This window comes from Saimiri boliviensis, chromosome 9 (assembly GCF_048565385.1).
Source record: "Saimiri boliviensis isolate mSaiBol1 chromosome 9, mSaiBol1.pri, whole genome shotgun sequence".
Lineage (NCBI taxonomy): Eukaryota > Metazoa > Chordata > Mammalia > Primates > Cebidae > Saimiri > Saimiri boliviensis.
The window spans coordinates 13,724,095-13,744,591 of NC_133457.1; the positions used below are offsets into that span (position 1 = coordinate 13,724,095).

General features: G+C 45.5%; 1 protein-coding gene and 1 long non-coding RNA gene across 5 annotated transcripts in view; one reads left to right on the forward strand and one right to left on the reverse strand.

Annotated features, from left to right (window-relative positions):
• WWTR1 (WW domain containing transcription regulator 1) overlaps positions 1-20,497 on the reverse strand; it is a 233,783-nt gene that overhangs the window by 145,573 nt on the left and 67,713 nt on the right. For 2 of the 4 annotated variants that reach the window (XM_074405481.1, XM_074405482.1), the window contains one exon: positions 11,173-11,606. In XM_074405481.1, the coding sequence (XP_074261582.1) occupies positions 11,173-11,606 (434 nt within the window). Of the gene's footprint in view, positions 1-11,172; positions 11,607-11,885; positions 11,971-12,057; positions 12,143-20,497 lie in introns of those variants that run through there. The other 2 variants (XM_039480177.2, XM_039480178.2) reach the window with 2 other exon arrangements.
• LOC141585587 (uncharacterized) lies at positions 11,549-13,619 on the forward strand. Its single transcript, XR_012519123.1, has 2 exons — positions 11,549-11,619; positions 13,055-13,619. It is a non-coding gene; the product is annotated as an uncharacterized LOC141585587 (long non-coding RNA).

The following is a 20,497-nucleotide window of genomic DNA, read 5'->3' on the forward strand; positions in this document are numbered from 1 at the left end:
CAACTGGTGTGATCTCGGCTCACCACAACCTCTGTCTCCTGGGTTCAAGGGATTCTCCTGCCTCAGCCTCCTGAGTAGCTGGGATTACAGGCACGTACCACCACACCTGGCTAATTTTGTATTTTTAGTAGGGATGGAGTTTCTCCATGTTGGTCAGGCTGGTCTCGAACTCCCCAGATCAGGTAATTCACCTGCCTTGGCCTCCCAAAGTGCTGGGATTACAGGAGTGAGCCACCATGCCCAGCCGAGTTCAATGATTTTTAGTTGTAAATCAGCTGAATTGGCTAAAGATCTTTCAGGTGGCACAAAGGCAAGGCCTTGGAAGATTGCAGCCCCCTTCACCACCTAAACCCGGAACAATAACAGGAATGAACTTTCGACAGTGGTGTTTGTGCCAGGCACTGGGCTCAGCACTTTAATGTTTTTTTATTTCACTTCTTCTCCTGAGAGCACTGAGCAAGTGAACATCATAAGTACAGGAAAGAGAGCTTGCAAAGAAAGAGTAAGCTGAAAGAAATTCATATGATCTAAGACCCGCCACAAGCCCACTTTTTATCCTGATGTGACTTTTACGGAGACATTATGGAGAATTCTGGGCTGAGATTTTTAGCAATTACTGTGTCCACTTCATTTCTAAAGAAAATAACCCAAAGGGGGGGGGGGGGGGGAGAAGACTATTAGCTCCCAAAGAAACCATTTAGTAAAAACTCCAGACTTCTGATACTGAACTACAGCTAAAGGATTCTCCCACTGGAATGCCTGTGTTCACTGTAAAATGATGTTAATTTATTCACAGTGGAAATCTATTTTTTCAGAGATGGGGTCTCACTCTATTGACCAAACAGTGGCAGAAACACAGCTCACTATAATCTTGAACTGCTGGCCTCAAGCAATCCTCCTGCCTCAACCTCCCAAGTAGCTTGGATTACAGGTACATACCACCATGCCTGGCTAATTTTTTTTTTTTTTTTTTTCTTTTGAGACGGAGTTTCGCTCTCGTTACCCAGGCTGGAGTGCAATGGCGCGATCTCGGCTCACCGCAACCTCCGCCTCCCGGGTTCAGGCAATTCTCCTGCCTCAGCCTCCTGAGTAGCTGGGATTACAGGCACGCGCCACCATGCCCAGCTAATTTTTTTGTATTTTTAGTAGAGACGGGGTTTCACCATGTGGACCAGGATGGTCTCGATCTCTTGACCTCGTGATCCACCCGCCTCGGCCTCCCAAAGTGCTGGGATTACAGGCGTGAGCCACCGCGCCTGGCCGCCTGGCTAATTTTTAAAAAAATTTTTGGCCTGGTGCAGCAGCTCACTCCTGTAAACCCAGCACTTTGGGAGGCCGACGTGGGCGGCTCACCTGAGGTCAGGAATGCAAGACCAGCCTGGCCAACATGGTGAAACCCTGTCTCTACTAAAAATACAAAAATTAGCCAGGTGTGGTGGCAGGTGCCTGTAATCACAGATACTTGGGAGGCTGAGGCAGGAGAATCAGTTGAACCCCGGAGGAGGAGGTTGCAGTGAGCCGAGATTAAGCCATTGCACTCCAGCCTGGTTGACAACAGTGAAACTCCGTCTCAAAAAAAAAAAAAAAAGATTTTTTTTGGTAGAGACAGAGTCTGGCTATGTTCCCCAGGCTTGTCTCAAATTCTTGGCCTCAAGTAATCCTCCCACCTCGGCCACCCAAAGGGATGGGATTACTGGAGTGAGTCACCTTGGCAGAACTCTTGATAGGAATAAAATGCAAATATGCACTAGAGGTGTACTACCCATTTCTGGTATATTTGGGTTTTCTTCCATCATCCCTATCTCACCATCAATGACAGTTCCAAATGGGATCACCCAGACTCAGTTCAGAAGCAGACTCTAGAGATCCATCCACCACTCCACCACCACAGTTATGTGATCACCAAGGATACATAATTATAAGACCTACTTATGGGCTACATAATTGGCATGAGACAGCATGGCATAAAGATAGGAACATAGGTTTTGGAATCCTCGAATTCTAAACTCACTTGTTAGATGACCCCAGGACATTTACTTAACCTCACTGAACCTCAGTTTACTCAACAGTAAAATGAGGTAATAATATATACCTTTTCATGAGATCACTGTGAGGGTTATAAGAAATAATACATGTAAAAACATCTAGGACTACGAAAAAGTTCCATATGCATATAATTCTGTTGTTATCTCTCTGGGAAGCGCTAGAACTCTCTGCCTTGTTGGCATACAGCAGGTCATCAACAAATGTCAATTACCTTTCCTGCTCATCTCTCCCCCTTCTCTATTTCCTCTTCCTTCCCCATCCCACACACAAAAACAGCCCAATTTATAGTGACAATCTAGATTCCAATCATAAAAACTACGCACTTCTCAGATGGAGTTGGGTATCCCCTGCCCAAGATGCTGAAGCAAATGGGTACTCACAGTGAGCACTCCTATTTAGGTTTCTTTTAACGGGGAAAGTGTACTCTGAGTCCTTAAAATTAAAACTGATTTTCAACTCCAGATACAGGTTGTCATTCAGAGCCACAGCTGTAACCCAGAGTCAAAAACCACCTGACCCAGAAAGAAAAATTAAAAATAAATAACTAAATAAATAATAAAAAAAAAATTTTTTTAAACCACGTGACCCTATTGCCATGGTTTCTGCTTTGATTTTGGCTGGGTAAGCAGACTGTGTATTGGGAGAGAGCAAAGGGGAAGCAAGAATTAACTTGTACTATACATCTCCTGTGTGCCAGATGCTTTAAATATGCTCATCTTTCAAACCACCACACAACAGGTATCACTATCTTCACATTACAAACAACTGAGAAAGCAGACAATATTTTTTGAATGACAAAAGGCCCTTATGAAAACAACTACATAATACTGTCATTCAAATAAAAACAGAAAAAACAAGCCAGAGTCAGAACAATTTTTAAGTAAATACGTTCAGATAGAAAAGAACTTGAAAAACTTACTTCCTACAAATCATTTCTTAAGAAGTTACTCAAGCATGTACTGCAGCGAAATGAGGGGATAAACCAATAAAATAGAAAGACATGAGAAAAGGAAACAGCACTTCCAGCCATGGAAAGAAGTCCCAGAATGACAGCTCTGTTGTGGGCCTAGTGAACAATCAGTTCAGAAGGGCACAGAATGAGAAAGGAATCTTGGCATAAAGCTTAGGGAAAGAAGACTTGATAGGGTAGACAAGATTGAGAGCCTGAAAACTTCTGAGATCATAATAATGGCATATAATGCATAAACACATTAAAAGGCAACCAGAAATACTAGGGAAAAAAATTAAGAAAGTCATGGTCCAAATGTGAAAAAAACCTAAAAGGTAACACAAATTTAAATAACTGAGGAAGAGTGGGAAAACAAACAAACAAAACAAACACATTTGACTTGGAGCCAGATATATCGTCCTTTTGTCTGGCCCAGGAATCCTAACACCAGACCCATAGTGCAGGTCTAAAATCCAATCCTAACACACAAGGCAATGAATAATTTCACAGAATTGTAGTCATGTAAATGCTGCCTATGGATTTTCAACTTTAAGAATCATTTACGAGCCAGAGCCATCAGGCAAGAAAAAGAAATAAAGGGTATTCAAATAAGAAAGGAGGAAGTCAAAATGTCTCTATTTGCAGATGACATGATTGCTTATCTAGAAGACCCCATCCTCTCAGTCCAAAATCTCCTGAAACTGATAAGCAACTTCGGCAAAGTCTAAGGATACAAAATCAATGTGCAAAAATCACAAGCATTCCTATACATCAATAACAGACTTAAAGAGAGTCAAATCAAGAATGAACTGCCATTCACAATTGCTACAAAGAGAATAAAATACCTGGCAACACAACTAACAAGGAATGTAAAGGACCTCTTCAAGGAGAACTACAAACCACTGCTCAATGAAATAAGAAAGGACACAAACAGATAGAGAAACATTCCATGTTCATGGTTAGGAAGAATCAATATCGTGAAAATGGCCATACTGCCCAAAGTAATTTACAGAATCCATGCTATCCCCATCAAGCTACCAATGACCTTCTTCACAGAAATGGAAAAAAACACCTTAAACTTCCTATGGAACCAAAAGAGAGCCCACATAGCCAAGACAATTCTAAGCAAAAAGAACAAAGCAGGAGGCATTACACTACTGGACTTCAAACTATACTACAAGGCTGCAGTAATCAAAACAGCACAGTACTGGTACCAAAACAGACATATAGACCAATGGAACAGAACAGAGGCCTCGGAGGCAACACAACGTATCTACAACCATCTGATCTTTGACAAACCTGACAAAAACAAGCAATGGGGAAAGGATTCCCTGTTTAATAAATGGTGTTGGGAAAACTGGCTAGCCGTGGGCAGAAAGCAGAAACTGGACCCCTTCCTAACACCTTACACCAAAATTAACTCCAGATGGATTAAAGACTTAAACACAAGACTTCACACCATAAAAACCCTAGAAGAAAATCTAGCAAAACCATTCAGGACATAGGCGTAGGCAAGGACTTCATGACCAAAACACCAAAAGCATTGGCAACAAAAGCCAAAATAGACAAATGCAACCTAATCAAATTCCACAGCTTCTGCACGGCAAAAGAAACAGTGATTAGAATGAATTGGCAACCAAGAGAATGGGAAAAAATTTTTGCAGTCTACCCATCTGACAAAGGGCTGATACCCAGAATTTACAAAGAACTGAAACAGATCTACAAGAAAAAAACAAACAAGCTCATTCAAAAGTGGGCGAAGGATATGAATAGACACTTTACAAAAGAAGATATACATGAGGCCAACAAACACATGAAAAAATGCTCATCATCACTCATCATTAGAGAAATGCAAATCAAAACAACATTGAGATACCATCTCACGCCAGTTAGAATGGCGATCATTAAAAAATCTGGAGACAACAGATGCTGGAAAGGATGTGGAGAAATAGGAACACTTTTACACTGTTGGTGGGAGTGTAAATTAGTTCAACCATTGTGGAAGACAGTGTGGCGATTCCTCAAGAACCTAGAAACAGAAATTCCATTTGACCCAGCAATCCCATTACTGGGTATATATCCAAAGGATTATAAATCGTTCTACTACAAGGACACATGCACACGAATGTTCATTGCAGCACAGTTTACAATAGCAAAGACCTGGAACCAACCCAAATGCCCATCGATGATAGACTGGACAGGGAAAATGTGGCACATATACACCATGGAATATTATGCAGCCGTCAAAAACAATGAGTTCGTGTCCTTTGTAGGGACATGGATGAACCTGGAAACCATCATTCTCAGCAAACTGACACAAGAACAGAAAATCAAACACCGCATTTTCTCACTCATAGGCGGGTGTTGAACAATGAGAACACATGGGCACAGGGAGGGGAGCATCACACACTGGGGTCTGTTGGGAGGAAATAGGGGAGGGACAGTGGGGGGTGGGGAGTTGGGGAGAGATAGCATGGGAGAAATGCCAGATATAGGTGAAGGGGAGGAAGGCAGCAAATCACACTGCCATGTGTGTACCTATGCAACAATCTTGCATGTTCTTCACGTGTACCCCAAAACCTAAAATGCAATAAAAAATAAATTTTTAAAAAGGGAGGGAATCTCTTAAGGAAAAAAATATCACTTATGAATAAGATGGTATGGGCTCAGCACTTTGGCAATGTGAAAGCAACAATGTCAAAAACTGAACGACAGAACTAGTTGCAATCCAAATGTTTTTGACATACAGCATAAGGAATCAAGAAATACTATCAAAAGTTGACAAAATCCAGGTGTGGTGGCTCACACCTGTAATCCTAGTGTTTTAGGAAGCCAAGGTGGGAGGATCACTTGTGGCCAGGAGTTTGAGAATAGCCTGGGAAGCATAGGAGACCCTGTCTCTACAAAAAGTTAAATTAGCCAAACATGATGGTGCATACCTATAGTCATAGTTATTCAGGAAGCTGAGGTGGGAGGATCACTAGAGCCCGAGTTTGAGGCTGCAGTGAGCTACCAATGCCATTGCACTCCAGTCTGAGTGACAGAGAGAGACCCTGTCTCCAAAAAAAAAAGTTGATTTTTAAAAAAAGGTGACCTAAGGCCAGGCGCGGTGGCTCACGCCTATAATCCCAGCACTTTGGGAGGCCGAGGTGGGTGGATCGCGAGGTCAGGAAATCGAGACCATCTGGTCAACATGGTGAAACCCTGTCTCTACTAAAAATACAAAAATTAGCTGGGCATGGTGGCACATGCCTGTTGTCCCAGCTACTTGGGAGGCTGAGGCAGGAGAATTGCATGAACCCAGGAGGCAGAGGTTTTGGTGAGCCAAGATCGTGCCATTGCACTCCAGCCTGGGTAACAAGAGCGAAACTCCATCTCCAAAAAAAAAAAAAAAAAAAAAAAGGTGACCTAACAGACAAAACTTAAAATATTGAAACAGCAAACTTTGGAGAGAAGAAAGAAAACTAGCTTACAGAGCTACAGTCTCACTTTTGTATCAGGTGCTAAAAGTTGATAAATCAAAACATGGTGGTAAAAGCACAGTACTTAGGCTTAAGAAGGTACCAATCTAAGAACTGAATAGAAACAGTTGAAAAAAATTAAAAGGTTCCCTCTGTGAGCCTTGAGGAGGTGAAGGTAACCACCGTTTTTCAACAAATGTCCTCCTGTATATTGGATTTGTTATCAAGTGCATGGATCACTTGGACAAAAATAATATTCTATCACACATTTCAGAAAAGACAAAACACTAAAATTGTCACTAAAAATTAGAAGTAGCAGCCAAATGTTATATTCGGAATTGTATTTAAGAGTAGGATAAAATCTTTTTTCTTATAAAATCACGTTATTCAAATGAAAGTTTTTTACAAGAATGTTTGCAATAGAGTAAAGACGGGAAATTTTACTGAAGCTAGGTAAGTTTCTTCTTTATAATTCCCCATTTTCTGATTTATGTACAAAAAGCACGTATTCTATTTATAATCAGAGACCTTTTAAGAATTTAATGTGATCAGTACTCAGTGTGCCAGGTTGCCCAACGTCTCCACACCGCAGCCTGATCCAGGAGATTTAGGGGACAGCAATAATGAATGAACACAGTGGTTTTCAGAGGCCAGGTGTTTTAACATTCAATCTGCTCCCTTGTTACTCTAATTTTTAAAAAATGTTTATTTAGAGACATGTTGGGGGTGATAGGGGCTGCAGGTGGGCACCACCACACCCTGGTCATTGTTACTCTAAAGGAATATCTGAATACCACAGGAGACCTGAACATCACAGGAAAGGTGTGAATGTTTGGCAAAGGTGCCTTTAGGAGGTTCCAGAAAGTGATTAGATCATGTACGCCGGAACAATCTTACCTGAGAAAATGACAAAAGGCTTCTTAGATGTCCAGGCTCTGTTTCCCATTAAGTTCATTGCTAGCTAAGAAGGTGACATGGGCGAACGGTTGGGGTGGGAAAAAGGAAAACTGTTCCCTAAGTAGACAGCAATAGATTAGAGGTTCAGTCCAGGGTCGACCATTAAATAACCACATGATAGCCGGGCATGGTGGCTCACACCTGTAATCCCAGCACTTTGGGAGTCCAAGGTGGGCAGATCATGAGGTTGGGAGTTCAAGACCAGCCTGACCAACATGGTGAAACCCTGTCTCTACTAAAACTACAAAAAATTAGTCAGGCATGGTGGCACGTGCCTGTAATCCCAGCTACTCAGGAAGCTGAGGCAGGAGAATCGCTTGAACCCAGGAGGTGGAAGTTCCAGTAAGCCGAGATTGAGCCATTGCACTCCAGCCTGGGCGACAGAGTGAGACTCTGTCTAAAAAAAAAAAAAAAAAAAAATAGAGAAAATAACCACATGACTTTCCCAAAGTCACATGGTCATCCTTCCCTGGCCTCAGTTTTCTAGTCAAAAACAAAACAAAATAAAATTGACCCTTGTCATTCTTAAAACCTTTCATTTCTGATGTATAAAGCCCTCAACTCCCAACAAAGTCAAGAAAAAGATTCTTCTTCTGGCTAGGCATAGTGCCTCATGCCTGTAATCCCAGCATTTTGGGAGGCCAAGGCAGGAGAATCACTTGAATCCAGGAGTTTGAGACTGGCCTAGGCAAATAGTGAGATCCCATCTCTACCCCGGTCAAATAAAAAATTTTTTAAAAGGGCCGGGTGTGGTGGCTCACACCTGGAATCCCAGCACTTCGGGAAGCCAAAGTGGATAAATCACAAGGCCAGCAGATCAAGATCAGCCTGGCCAACATGAAACCCTGGATCTACAAAAAATACAAAAAAATCCTGGGCATGGCAGTGAGGGCCTGTACTCCCAGCTACTCAGGAGGCTGAGGGGCTGAGGCAGGAGAATCGTTTGAACTAGCGAGTCAGAGGTTGCAGTGAGCCAAGATTGCACCACTGCACTCCAGCCTGGTGACAGAGCGAGACTCCATCTCAAAAAAAAATAGAAAGAAAGAAATTCAGAGAACACTTGGCAGATTGCTTATCCTGAAAGACAATAGTCACTGACAAATTCTTAAACTCTCTTAGTCACTTGGCCAAGAAACTTCCAGGGATCAGGCCATCAGATCAGGCCAGGCTTAAACTTTTTTTTTCAGCTGTCATTTTCATTGACTACCCAAAGTGAAATGAAGATGCACTCTGCTTTGGATTGGAGAGTGATTGGGGGATGGGCAGAGAGAGCACAGCAACTTTCTCTAAGTCCAAGGCTAACTTCTACTTTTGCCCTCATTCACAGGTAATTCTGAGCTACTCCAATCATTCAAAACACAATGTACAAAAGGAATTTTTTTCTTTTGCTTTTGTTTTGGGGTGTTTTTCTTCCTTTTTTTTTGAGACAATTTTGCTCTTTTTGCCCAGGCTGGAGTGCAATGGCTCAATCTTGGCTCACGGAAACCTCCACCTCCCAGGTTCAAGCGATTCTTCTGCCTCGGCCTCCTGGGTAGCTGGTATTACAGGCATGTGCCACCACGCCTGGCTAATTTTGCATTTTTAGTAGAGATGGGGTTTCTCCATGTTGGTCGGGCTGGTCTCGAACTTCTGACCTCACGTGATCCACCCACCTTGGCTTCCCAAAGTGCTGGGATTACACGCGTGAGCCACCGTGACTGGCCGTTTCAGGGTCTTTTTCACCTAGCTTTCCTCAGATATTAGGCAAGCCTAGCTCTTATTTCATATTTTTAATAACCACAGTTATACTCATCATATACCGTATGTGTATGTGTATATATTTATAAACATAGTTTAGTTTATAAATCATGTGGGGCCAGGCATGGTGGCTCAGGCCTGTAATCTCAGGACTGCAAGAGGCCAAGGCAGGCAGAACACTTGAAGTCAGGAGTTCAAGACCAGCCTGGCCAATATGGTGAAACCCTGTCTCTACAAAAAAAAAATATAAAAATTAGCTGGGTGTGGTGGCATGTGCCTATCATCCCAGCTACTCAGGAGGCTGAGGCAGGACAACTGCTTGAACCCAGGAGGCAGAGGCTGCAGTGAGCCTAGATCGCACCACTGTACTCCAGCCTGGGCAAGCTCCACTGCACTCTAGCCTGAATGAGAGAACAAGAGCCTGTCTTAAAAAGAAAATCATTTGGGACCAAAAATGACCCCTCAAATTATTGACAATTATTGGTTCTCTTTCTATTTATATTTATCACTAAGTCCATGGCAATAAACACCACAATAAAATATTTGAAACTGCATTTACCTAATTAAACTTAATATACAATGCCAGCTCTTTTGGACCTGAATGCACTATATAAACTGTCATCCTTCAGAACAATATCATCACATTTAGAAAAATGTCATGTTATTACATCACACACGACTCCATCAGCTACTTAGAACTCAAAGCACTGAGCACATGTCCAAACTATCACTCAATAACCCAGAGAAGACCAGCTGTGGCATAAATGACCATCAATTCAGTTTCAGCATCTCAGCACTGCACCAACCCAGAAACAAAAAAAGAACTCCTTGAACAAGATGTCAACAGCCTTGGGATGGGGGAGGAATAAGAACTGGTCACTGGTATGAGTAAAAGGGCTCACCATAATAAACTTCATCCATCATTGTGTGTTCATTCTTAGGGTTCAACTAATGCCAAAGAAATGCTTGATTAAACTTTTTAAATTGTATATAATGTCTTCACTTTTGAACTAAGGCTACTCTACTAAAGAAATATGAGCTTTAAAATGAAGTCTAAGTCAAGTTCTTAGGAGAGGAGTTTCCCTTGCTGGCAGTGCAGGCAATCCTGAAGCAAGTGGTCAGGCTGGCACAACCTCCATCCACGGCTTTGATAGCCTGACCCTGTGACCTCACTGGAACATTTCAAGTTCCAGCTTGGTTTCTCCTGAGGAATGTAGTTATCTTAAGGTACCACAATTGGAACAATCTCCTCTAGTGTTTGAGAATGTATTTTCCTGTGGGGTGTAATTTGAAAATTTGAACCTAATGTAAAATTCGTGACATCAACAAGCTGGAAAAATGTGAAAGGAAGAAGAGTGACAAAGCAGGCCTGTGATTTGGTGATATTTTAGGTTAACAAGTTTAATGTGATAAAACTCCTGACACAATTTCCACACAATTGATTTGTCCAGCCCACAACTACTTCACTACAGTTGCTAATTACATCACTGTGCTGTGTGGTCATTATGTCACGCAGCTGGGAGCAGTAAGGCCTACCAGCCACTGCTCACTTTTCCGGCTTGCGTTTCCCAAGAAGATAGAGACTGCAGACCACCTACTCCACCAAGAGTCCCTCTGTTCCCCAAGCATTGCAGCTTTTCTCTCATTTATCTTGGTGTCACAGCCCAAAGGGCCTGGCTCTGGACTATTGACTTAGAGTGGCCAGGGAAAAGGCTAAGGGTCTGTGCCTAGGAGTCGGCTTCAATCCTGCAGATTCAGGGCAAAGTCACCTGTGTGTTTTAAGGTGGATGAACTTCACACTCTCTTCTGCTTCTGATCCCTTACAATTCCAACACCCAGAGACTCATTCTTTGCTTCCAGCTCTCCATATCAGTGAAATAACCGTGGAAGGACGCTCACCATCTCTGTCTCTGTATCTCTCTCTCTCTCTCTCTCTCTGTCTGTCTCTCTCTCTGACTCACTCACACACCCATACACACACACATGTGACTTGGTGTCCCCTTCGGATCCAGGCTGACTTACTTGAGGAAGTACCTCTGGCCAGTGGCGGTGAAGGTCATCTCCCAGCCCGGGGGCAGTGGCAGCTCGTCGGTCACGTCGTAGGACTGCTGGCGGAGGTGCGCGTGCTGCTGCGCCGGGCTAGCCGCAGCGCCTGCGCCGGTGCCCAGCTGCAGGGACGCGGGCGAAGAGTGCGAGCGAACATGCTGGGCACCCCCGGCCAGCCGAGGCCCCGGGTGGCCGCCCGACGAATCGGTGCTGGACTGGCGTGAGTGCGAGCCCGAGTCAGGCTCCTTGAAGAAGGACTCTGGCAGGATCTTCTTCCGCCACGAACTAGGCTTCGGGTTCATGACAGAGTTGAAGAGGGCTTCGAGGTCTGTGTCTAGGTCCTGCGTGACGTGGATCACTTGCTGCCCAGGCGGCGGGAGCGGCGGGGGCGCCGAAGCCGGATTCATCTTCTGCAAAAAGAAGGTCAGATTAGCCTTTTCTTTAAAGTCGGAGGAAGTGGGTAAGCGGGTTAGGGGGTGAAAGAGCGAGATGGTGGGAGGAAGAATAGAGGGAAAAGGAAACGAGGAGACAGATAATTGCCCGCCTGGAGATCCCAGACAGCAGTAAGACCAGCAGGATGGGGGAGGGGTCCCTCCTGGCCTCGAGAATTATGCAACTTTCTTGAAGCAAAGAAGTTGCCTGGAGGAGGAGAAGGAAGGGCGGGGGATGGAGGGAGTAACCGCACTCGCCGCTTGCGGAGCCGCAGGATGGCAAAGGAAAGGTCGCAGCTTTCCGGGACAGGCAGCCCCCCGAAAGAAGTTCAGCCCGAACCAACTCCACGACGTCTCGACTCCGGAAGCCCGAGGAGCCCGGAGTCCTGGAGTGGTGCTGGGAGAGCGCGCGAGCTCCAGCGGGCACTACCTGGGCGGGCAGCGAAGCTGAGCCTAAGCGTGCGGCGGCCGCCGTCCCGCCCGAACTTGCAGTCTGGCCTGGGTCGCTCGGGTGAGTCCCGAGATTGCGCAGCTGGAGCCGAGGCTAGGCTGACAAATCCCGACCAGACTCGGTGCCTGGCAGCCTAGGGGCTTCGGCTCTCACATCCCCCGAGCTGGCCTCAGGCGCTTGCGCTCGGAGAGGAGGCGCAGGAGAAGCAGACAGCGCGGCCGCAGCAGCTCCCGGACTGTCCCATAAACAAAGTTTGGAGCAAACTCCCACCCCCAGGAAAGAGGCGGGCCCGAAAGTTGAGCTATTGAATTATGTATGACCTCCTAGTCCTGAGTCGGCCAGCCCCCGCTCGCCCCTCCTCTTCCTCCTCCTCCTCCTCCCACCCGGCTCCAGAAAACCCTGGGTGTGATGGGTACTTTACTGGGTAAGAGGAGACGGGTGCCCCCCACCCACTCCTCCCGGCTGCGCGAACCTCTCCCGCGGAGCCCTACATCTGCATTCCTTTGAGTTTACCACGGACTTGGGGCGGGATCAAAGGGAAAGTGGCCCAAGCCTGTTTCATCAAGGGGTTGTGGATCGAAACCAAGGCCGGGGGTGGCGGAGGTCACGCGGATGAGGGGCTCAGGCCTGGGAAGGGCCGGACCTGGACACCGCGCGCTCCCCTGTAGCCCCGCGCCGAGGCCGGCTGCACCCGGAGCGCCTCACCGACCCGCGATTCTGCCCGAGGGCCGGCCCGGGTGCGCCCTGGCGCGGGGAGACACCAACAAGGCCAGCCTTTCCACGGGAGGCTGCTTAGCTCTTGTGACCATATTTGGTCTGGCGAGGAGGCATCTTGGCTGTTTGGCTCTCAATTGTCTGCTGGAGCACAGACGGTGCCCAGAAAGTGCCTCTGTCACTGGAGATGCGGCTTCGCCAAAGGCTGGGTTGTAAACAAACAACTTTCAAACCATTCATCAATCCTTAATTTCCTCTACAGGGGTGACTCAGGCCTCTAGGGATTGAGAAGAAACCGGGTCAAAGCTGGGTGCTGGAAGAGAAGAGCAATTGCGCCCCCCTCCCCCGCAACATCCGTGAGAGTTGTGGGAGGATTGGAATGTCCTTGCCGCCCTCCAGGGAGCCTGGAGCCGGGATAGAACCCGAGCAGGTGGCTGGGAGTAGTGAGGGTGCGCCAATGACCCGGAAAAAGCCACCCACCTTCCCACCGACTAGATCTGGGCGAGGGGTGGAGACCCCCTGCCTCTAGCTAAGGGAAGAAGGTCAAGCCTGGCGAAACAGCTGCGGGAAGTGGGAGGAGGCCTTGCCCTTCAGAGCTGCTCAATTCCTTTTCTCTCTGGTTCTCTCTCCACTGAGGGGGAAAGGTGTGGGGCGAGGGGGGCGTGGGGGAAATGGCGAGGTAAGCCAAATTGCAGGAAGCCCTTACGCCACCCCATCTCATTCAAACAGTTTATAAAAGAATCAAATGAGACAATGTAAAGCACTTCGAACAGCACCTAGCTGGTTACGTAAGTGTTTGTTAAATAAAACAGAACTGCATGTTCTTTAAGTTGACGTATTGTGCCTTAATATTTTTATGGGGTAAAATAAAGTCAAAGTTAAAATCTGGAGTTGCCTTGAAGGAGAAAGTTTAAAGAAAGGACAAGGCCACTCATAGTTTTGCCTTGGAAAAGGTGGAATTTGGGGGCCACTCCCTTGAATGGCTGCATCCATACCCAAAACAGAACTACACCCACCAAAGTGAGCCACTTCCCCTGTTATCTGTACTTGGAGGTGTGCTCCAATTCCAGACTCCTCACAGACTGGAAAAAATTAGGACTGCCTTAAATGAAGGCAGGTATAGATGTAACATCCGGTTTTTTGTTTTTTTTTTTAATTGTTTGTTTGTTTGTGTTGAGACAGTCTCACTCTACTGCCCAGGCTGAAGGGCAGTAGCCTGATCTCGGCTCGCTGCAACCTCTGCTCCCTGGTTCAAGCAATTTTCCTGCCTTAGCCTTCAGAGTAGCTGGGTTTACAGGTGACTGCCACCACGCCCAGCTAATTTTTGCATTTTTAGTAGAAACAGGGTTTTGCCATATTGGCCAGACTGGTATCCAACTCCTGATCTCAAGTGATCTGCCTGCCTTGGCCTCCCAAAGTGCTGGGATTACAGGCGTGAGCCACCACACCCAGCCATGTATCATGTTTAAACATAAGCAGAGGACAGTTCCTTTCAAGAGCCTTTGAAACCAGGTGTTTTCCATGCAGCAAGTTCTTTGCCCATAAGACTGGCAAAAGGAAAGGGGAAGCTAGCACAAGTCATTCCTTGAAAAGTAGAATCTTTGCAAGCTACTCTCAGAAGCCATCACAGTTGCAATGATGGGGGAAATATGCCATCAAACTAGAGGAAGTGACTGGAAAATAATGATACTAATTCAGAAGTCACAAGATGATTTGTGACTGATGATTAAAGGATGAGAACTTGAGGCCGGCCTGGCGGGGTGGCTCACACCTGTAATCCCAGCACTTTGTGAGGCCAAGGCGAGTGGATCATGAGGTTAAGAGTTCGAGATCAGCCTGGCCAATATGGTGAAATGCCATCTCTACTAAAAATACAAAAATTAGGCAGAGATGGTGGCACTTGCCTGTAGTCCCAGCTACTTGGAAGGCTGAGGCAGAAGAATTGCTTGAACCTGGGAGGCAGAGGTTACAATGAATCAAGATTGTGCCACTGCACTCCAACCTGGGTGACAGAGCAAGACTCCATCTCAAAAAAAAAAAAAAAAAAAACAAGAAAAAGAAAACTTGAGGCCAGCCCTACTCCAGGAAGCTCTTCATGCCAGAAGAAAAGTGAGAATCAGGCCGGGCGTAGTGGCTCACCCTGTAATCCCAACACTTTGGGAGGCCGAGGCAGGTGGATCACGAGGTCAAGAGATCGAGACCATTCTGGTCAACATGGTGAAACCCCGTCTCTACTAAAAATACAAAAATTAGGGGGGCATGGTGGCGCACACCTGTAGTCCCAGCTACTCAGGAGGCTGAGGCAGGAAAATTGCTTGAACCCAGGAGGCGGAGGTTGCGGTGAGCCGAGATTGTGCCATTGCACTCCAGCCTGGGTAACAAGAGCGAAACCCGGTCTCAAAAAAAAAAAAAAAAAAAAAAAAACTGAGAATCAGCATTGGAATTGGATGTACAAGGATGCAGTCTTTGTTTCTTTCCAAGCTTCAAGAAATAGTGCAACAGATAGAGTAGATATCTGAAAGGGAAGTTGTCTTTAACACAGGAAAACTGAAAAACTCCCAGTTCCAAAATAGCATATAAGATGTAATAGAGAATAAGGCAGAACATTTGCTGTTGTCCCATCCCTATAGCTTCAGATTAAATAACATTTACAGGTATTTTGTATGTATCAGGTACTGCCCATAAGAGGCAGCATAGTGGATAAGTATACAGTTTCTAGAGCAAAACACCCGAGTCACCTCAGACAAGACATTTAAGCTCTCTATTTCTGGGTTTCCTCCTTTGTAAATTAGGGACAGTAACATTACCCACCCCCACAGGATTCTGGGTTAAAACATATGCAACTTTTATTTGTTGATATCTGATTTAGAACACAATCTTTGAAGCTAGTTCTGCCCTCTACATTATGCAAGTAACTTAGCCCTAAGTTACAGTTTACTCATTTACAAATTGGAAATGCTATATTGCTGCCTTTCAATGGCCCAGCCTCATGGTTTTTTTGTTTGTTTTTTGAGACAGAGTCTCGCTCTGACGCCAGGCTTGACTGCAGTGGTGTGATCTCAGCTCACTGCAACCTCCACCTCCCAGGTTCAAGCAATTCTCCTGCCTCAGCCTCCCAAGTAGCTGGGACTACAGATGCGCACCACCACACCCAGCTAATTTTTGTATTTTTAGTAGAGACAGATTTTCACCATCTTGGCCAGGCTGGTCTTGAACTCCTGACCTCATGATCCACCCACCTTGGCCTCCCAAAGTGCTGGGATTACAGGTATGAGCCACCATGCCTGGCCAGGCTCATGTTATTTATACCTTATGTAGCCCCTTCCACTTAATCTGGACTGGGCCACTGATTTGACTTAACCAGGAAAATGTAGCAGTGAAGTTATGCCAGTCCCTCGCCTTCCCCATCCCATCCCCTAGGAAGGCTTCCACTTTGTACTTTTAGGAGACCTGAGCCACTAGGTAAGAAATCCAGTTACCCTGCTGGATAAACCACATGGAGAAGGAGAGGCCCTGAGATACTTGGAGAGAGGGAAAAGTCCAGTTGCCCAGCACCTGAGCTGAGCCCACCCCCAGCCAACCCCACCAGCTGACTGCAAACACATCAGTGACCACCAATAAGACCAGGAGAGCTGCAGAGCCAAGCCCAGCCCAGATTGCAGAACTGTGAGCAAATAAAATGGATATTGCTTTAAGCCACAAAATATTGAATTTTTTCTAATGCGGAATGTGCATTCTAAGAATTTAAAAAAAAAAAAAAGCAAATAAATTTTTCCTTTTTTTGAGACAGGGTCTCACTCTATGTGCCCAGGCTAGACTTGATCTCGGCCCACTGCAACCTTCACCTCCCAGGTTCAAGCGATTCTTGTGCCTCAGCCTCTCAAGTATCTGGGGACTATAGATGTGCACCACTACACCCGGCTAATTTTTATTTTTTTTTAAAGACAGAGTCTCACTCTGTCGCCCAGGTTGGAGTGCAATGGCAAGATCTTGGCTCACTGCCACATCTGCCTCCCAGGTTCAAGTGATTCTCCTGCCTCAGGCTCCTAAGTAGCTAGGATTACAGGTGTGTGCCACCACTCCCAGCTAATTTTTTTGTATTTTTGGTAGAGACGGGATTTCACCATGTTGGTCAGGCTGGTCTCGAACTCCTGACCTCGTTATCTGTCCACCTCAGCCTCCCAAAGTGCTGGGATTGCAGGCATGAACCACTGTGCCCAACTTAATTTTTGTGTTTTTTTTTTAATAGAGACAGGATTTCACTATGTTGGCCAGGCTGGTCTCAAACCCCTGGCTTCAAGTGATCCGCCTGCCTTGGCCTCCCACAGTGCTAGGATTACAGGCTTGAGCCACCTCGCCTGACCACAGATAAAGTTTTTAACATAAAGCCTGCTTAACGTACTAAAGCACTCAACAAATAATGGCTGTTTTGTCTCATGGAGACCTAAAAAATACATACTATATGTCCCCATTTTATAGATTAAAAAAAACTGGATTGATGAATTTGAAAGTATTTTGTCCAAACATGTGCAATGAAATCATGTAAAAAACCTGAGATTTCAGCCTAGGGTTTGTAACTCTAGAGCAGAGTGCATTCTCCAGAGTGCATCCTGTGTAAGCCAGGAGTTCTTCCCTGGTATTGCCATTTTAAATCATGTGATACCTTTTGTCTGACTATCTCACAGAGAAACTCCACAGTTTTTATAAGATAATCAGTTGAGAGCACACTCCTGCTGATAGATATGTAAATCCATTTGCAAACACTTTCCAAGTCCATCCCTGCCTCTAAATCCTTGCCTCAACACACTTCTTACTGAAGATTCTCTTGAGTCATCCCTTTCTCTTTCCTCTCTGTTCACATCCAATCAGTGGCAAATGCTATTGATTCTTTCTTCTGGTGTCCCCCAAATCCATCCTTTCCCACTCCCACAACAAGACCTTATCTCAAAATGCTTGAAGTAGCCTCCTAACTGGTTTCTCTGCCTCTAGTCTCTGGTTTCTGGTCTCCTTCTTTTCTGATGTCATTCCCTAGCTCAGAAGTTCTTTTGTTTTGCTTTGATTTGAGATGGAGTCTTGTTCTTTTGCCCAGGCTGGAGTACAGTGGTGCCATCTTGGCTCATTGCAACCTCCGCCTCCTGGGTTCAAGCAATTCTCTGCCTCAGCCTCTGGAGTAGCTGGGATTACAAGCACCTGCCACCATACCTGACTAATTTTTTTTGTATTTTTAGTAGAGACAGGGTTTCACCATCTTGGCCAGGCTGATCTTGAACTCCTGACCTCGTGATCCACTCAACTTGGCCTCCCAAAGTGCTGTGATTACAGGCATGAGCCATTTCACCTGGCCCAGGAGGTTTTTTTAAAAAACTGTTCACAAGAACATAAGTCAAAGATCAATCCAGCACTAAAGGTTTCCCAACAAACTACCATCTTCATACCTTTCTGACCCTCGTTCTTACAAGAGACTATAATAAAGTGTCTTTCTCCCACTTCAGCCAGGCTCTGACCCAAGCATATTTGGGCTAATTCTTTACTACACTTATCTGATGTCTGCTATTTGAATTCTGCTCAAAATTGCCCTACCAACTACTGCCAGGCGTTTAGTAATCTCTCCCTTCTTCCTAAATTCTCCTTGTTCTTGTCTTTTTCATTCTCTGCACATACAATCAAACATAACACTGCCAAATATTGTTTTGTTTTGGTTTTTGAAATGGAGTCTCACCATGTCATCCAGCCTGTAATGCAATTGCAAAATCTCGGCTCACTGCAACTTCTGCCTCCTGGTTTCAAGTGATTCTCCTGCCTCAGCCTCCAGAGTAGCTGGGATTACAGGCATGCACCACCATGTCCAACTAATTTTTGTATTTTTAGTAGAGATGGGGTTTCACCATTTTGGCCAGGCTGGTCTTGAACTCTTGACCTCAAGTGATCCACCAACCTCTGCCTCCCACCAAAGTGGTGGGATTACAGATCATAACTACCTTGCCTGGCCTATATTGTAACATTTGCCTCAGAATCTCTTGCCTCCCCAACTGGATTATAAATAGCTGCAGGGCTAAAAGCTTAAATTTCTTTATGAGGCCAGGGGCAGTGGCTCACACCTGTAATGCCAGCACTTTGGGAGGCCAAGGCACTTTGGAATCACCTGAGGTTGGGAGTTTGAGACGAGCCTGGCCAACATGGCAAAACCTTGTATTTGCTAAAAATACAAAAATTAGCCAGGTGTGGTGGCAGGATCCTGTAATCCCAGCTACCCAGGAGGCTGAGGCGGGAGAACCACTTGAACCTGGGAGGCAGAGGCTGCAGGGAGCTGAGATTGCACCATTGCACTCTAGCCTGGGATACAAGAGCAAAACTCCACCTTAAAAAAAATATGTCTTTATGAAACTGCTCCTAAGAAGCCCGTAATTCCTTGTTGAAAGCATAATGATCTTTACATGATTTTGCCCATTCCTCTTTTGGTACCCATTAGTGTACCCTGAACAGCTTGTTAGATATTCTCCCACTATTCACTACAATTTCAGCTACTTCTGGACTCAACTCTTTTTTTTAATCATTATTTTATTTTATTTATTTATTTATTTATTTATTTATTTATTGAGATGGAGTCTCGCTCTTGTTACCCAGGCTGGAGTGCAATGGCGCGATCTTGGCTCACCGTAACCTCTGCCTCCTGGGTTCAGGCAATTCTCCTGCCTCAGCCTCCTGAGTAGCTGGGATTACAGGCACGCGCCACCATGCCCAGCTAATTTTTTGTATTTTTAGTAGAGACGGGGTTTCACCATGTTGACCAGGATGGTCTCGATCTCTTGACCTCGTGATCCACCCGCCTCGGCCTCCCAACGTGCTGGGATTACAGGCGTGAGCCACTGCACCTGGCCCATAATTTTATTTTTTTAATTGCATTTTAGGTTTTGGAGTACATGTGAAGAACATGCAAGATTGTTGCATAAGTACACACATGGCAGTGTGATTTGCTGCCTTCCTCCCCATCACCTATATCTGGCATTTCTCCCCATGCTATCTTTGGGGACTTCACCATGTTGGTCAGGCTGGTCTTGAACTCCCAACCTCAGGTGATCCACCTGCCTTGGCCTCCAAAGTGCTTGAATTACAGACGTGAGCCACCACACCCGGCCCTGGACTCAACTCTTTAACAGGATTGCAGGCTCTTTGAGAACAAGTCTAAGAGGACTTCACTTTCTTTTTGTTTTTCCCATGCCTAACAAGGGGTTCTCCATGCATGCGTGGTGTTCTCCATCCATGCATGGTGTTCTGTACATGCCGTAACCTAGCCCAGTGGATTTTGCCCCTGCTATTCGTCTGCCATTTTTGCCTCAGGAAAGCCTCAAGCTGCTTTTCTCAGCCCTATCCCCGTGTTGCTGACTTGTTCTGCATGACTGATTCCAGCAAAGGTATATAGTTAGAAAGTTGATGGGGTGGCTAAGTTAGAGGGCTATGGTCCCAGAAGCCCTTGGGGCAGATCCTGCCCTGACTTGCTGAACCAGTATGGAGAAAACTCCCAGAGCCAGGGTTGGGTCACCATTAGCAACTGAAGAGGAGCAAAACAGATAAGGACCTTGAATAGATAAAGGTTTGAATAATGAAGAGTCCAGAAAACTGTTGAATAAGGTTAATCTTTATTCTAATATGAGGATAAGAGTTGACCTGTTCCTTGACAAATCAAAGGTGATACTTGTGTTTTTAT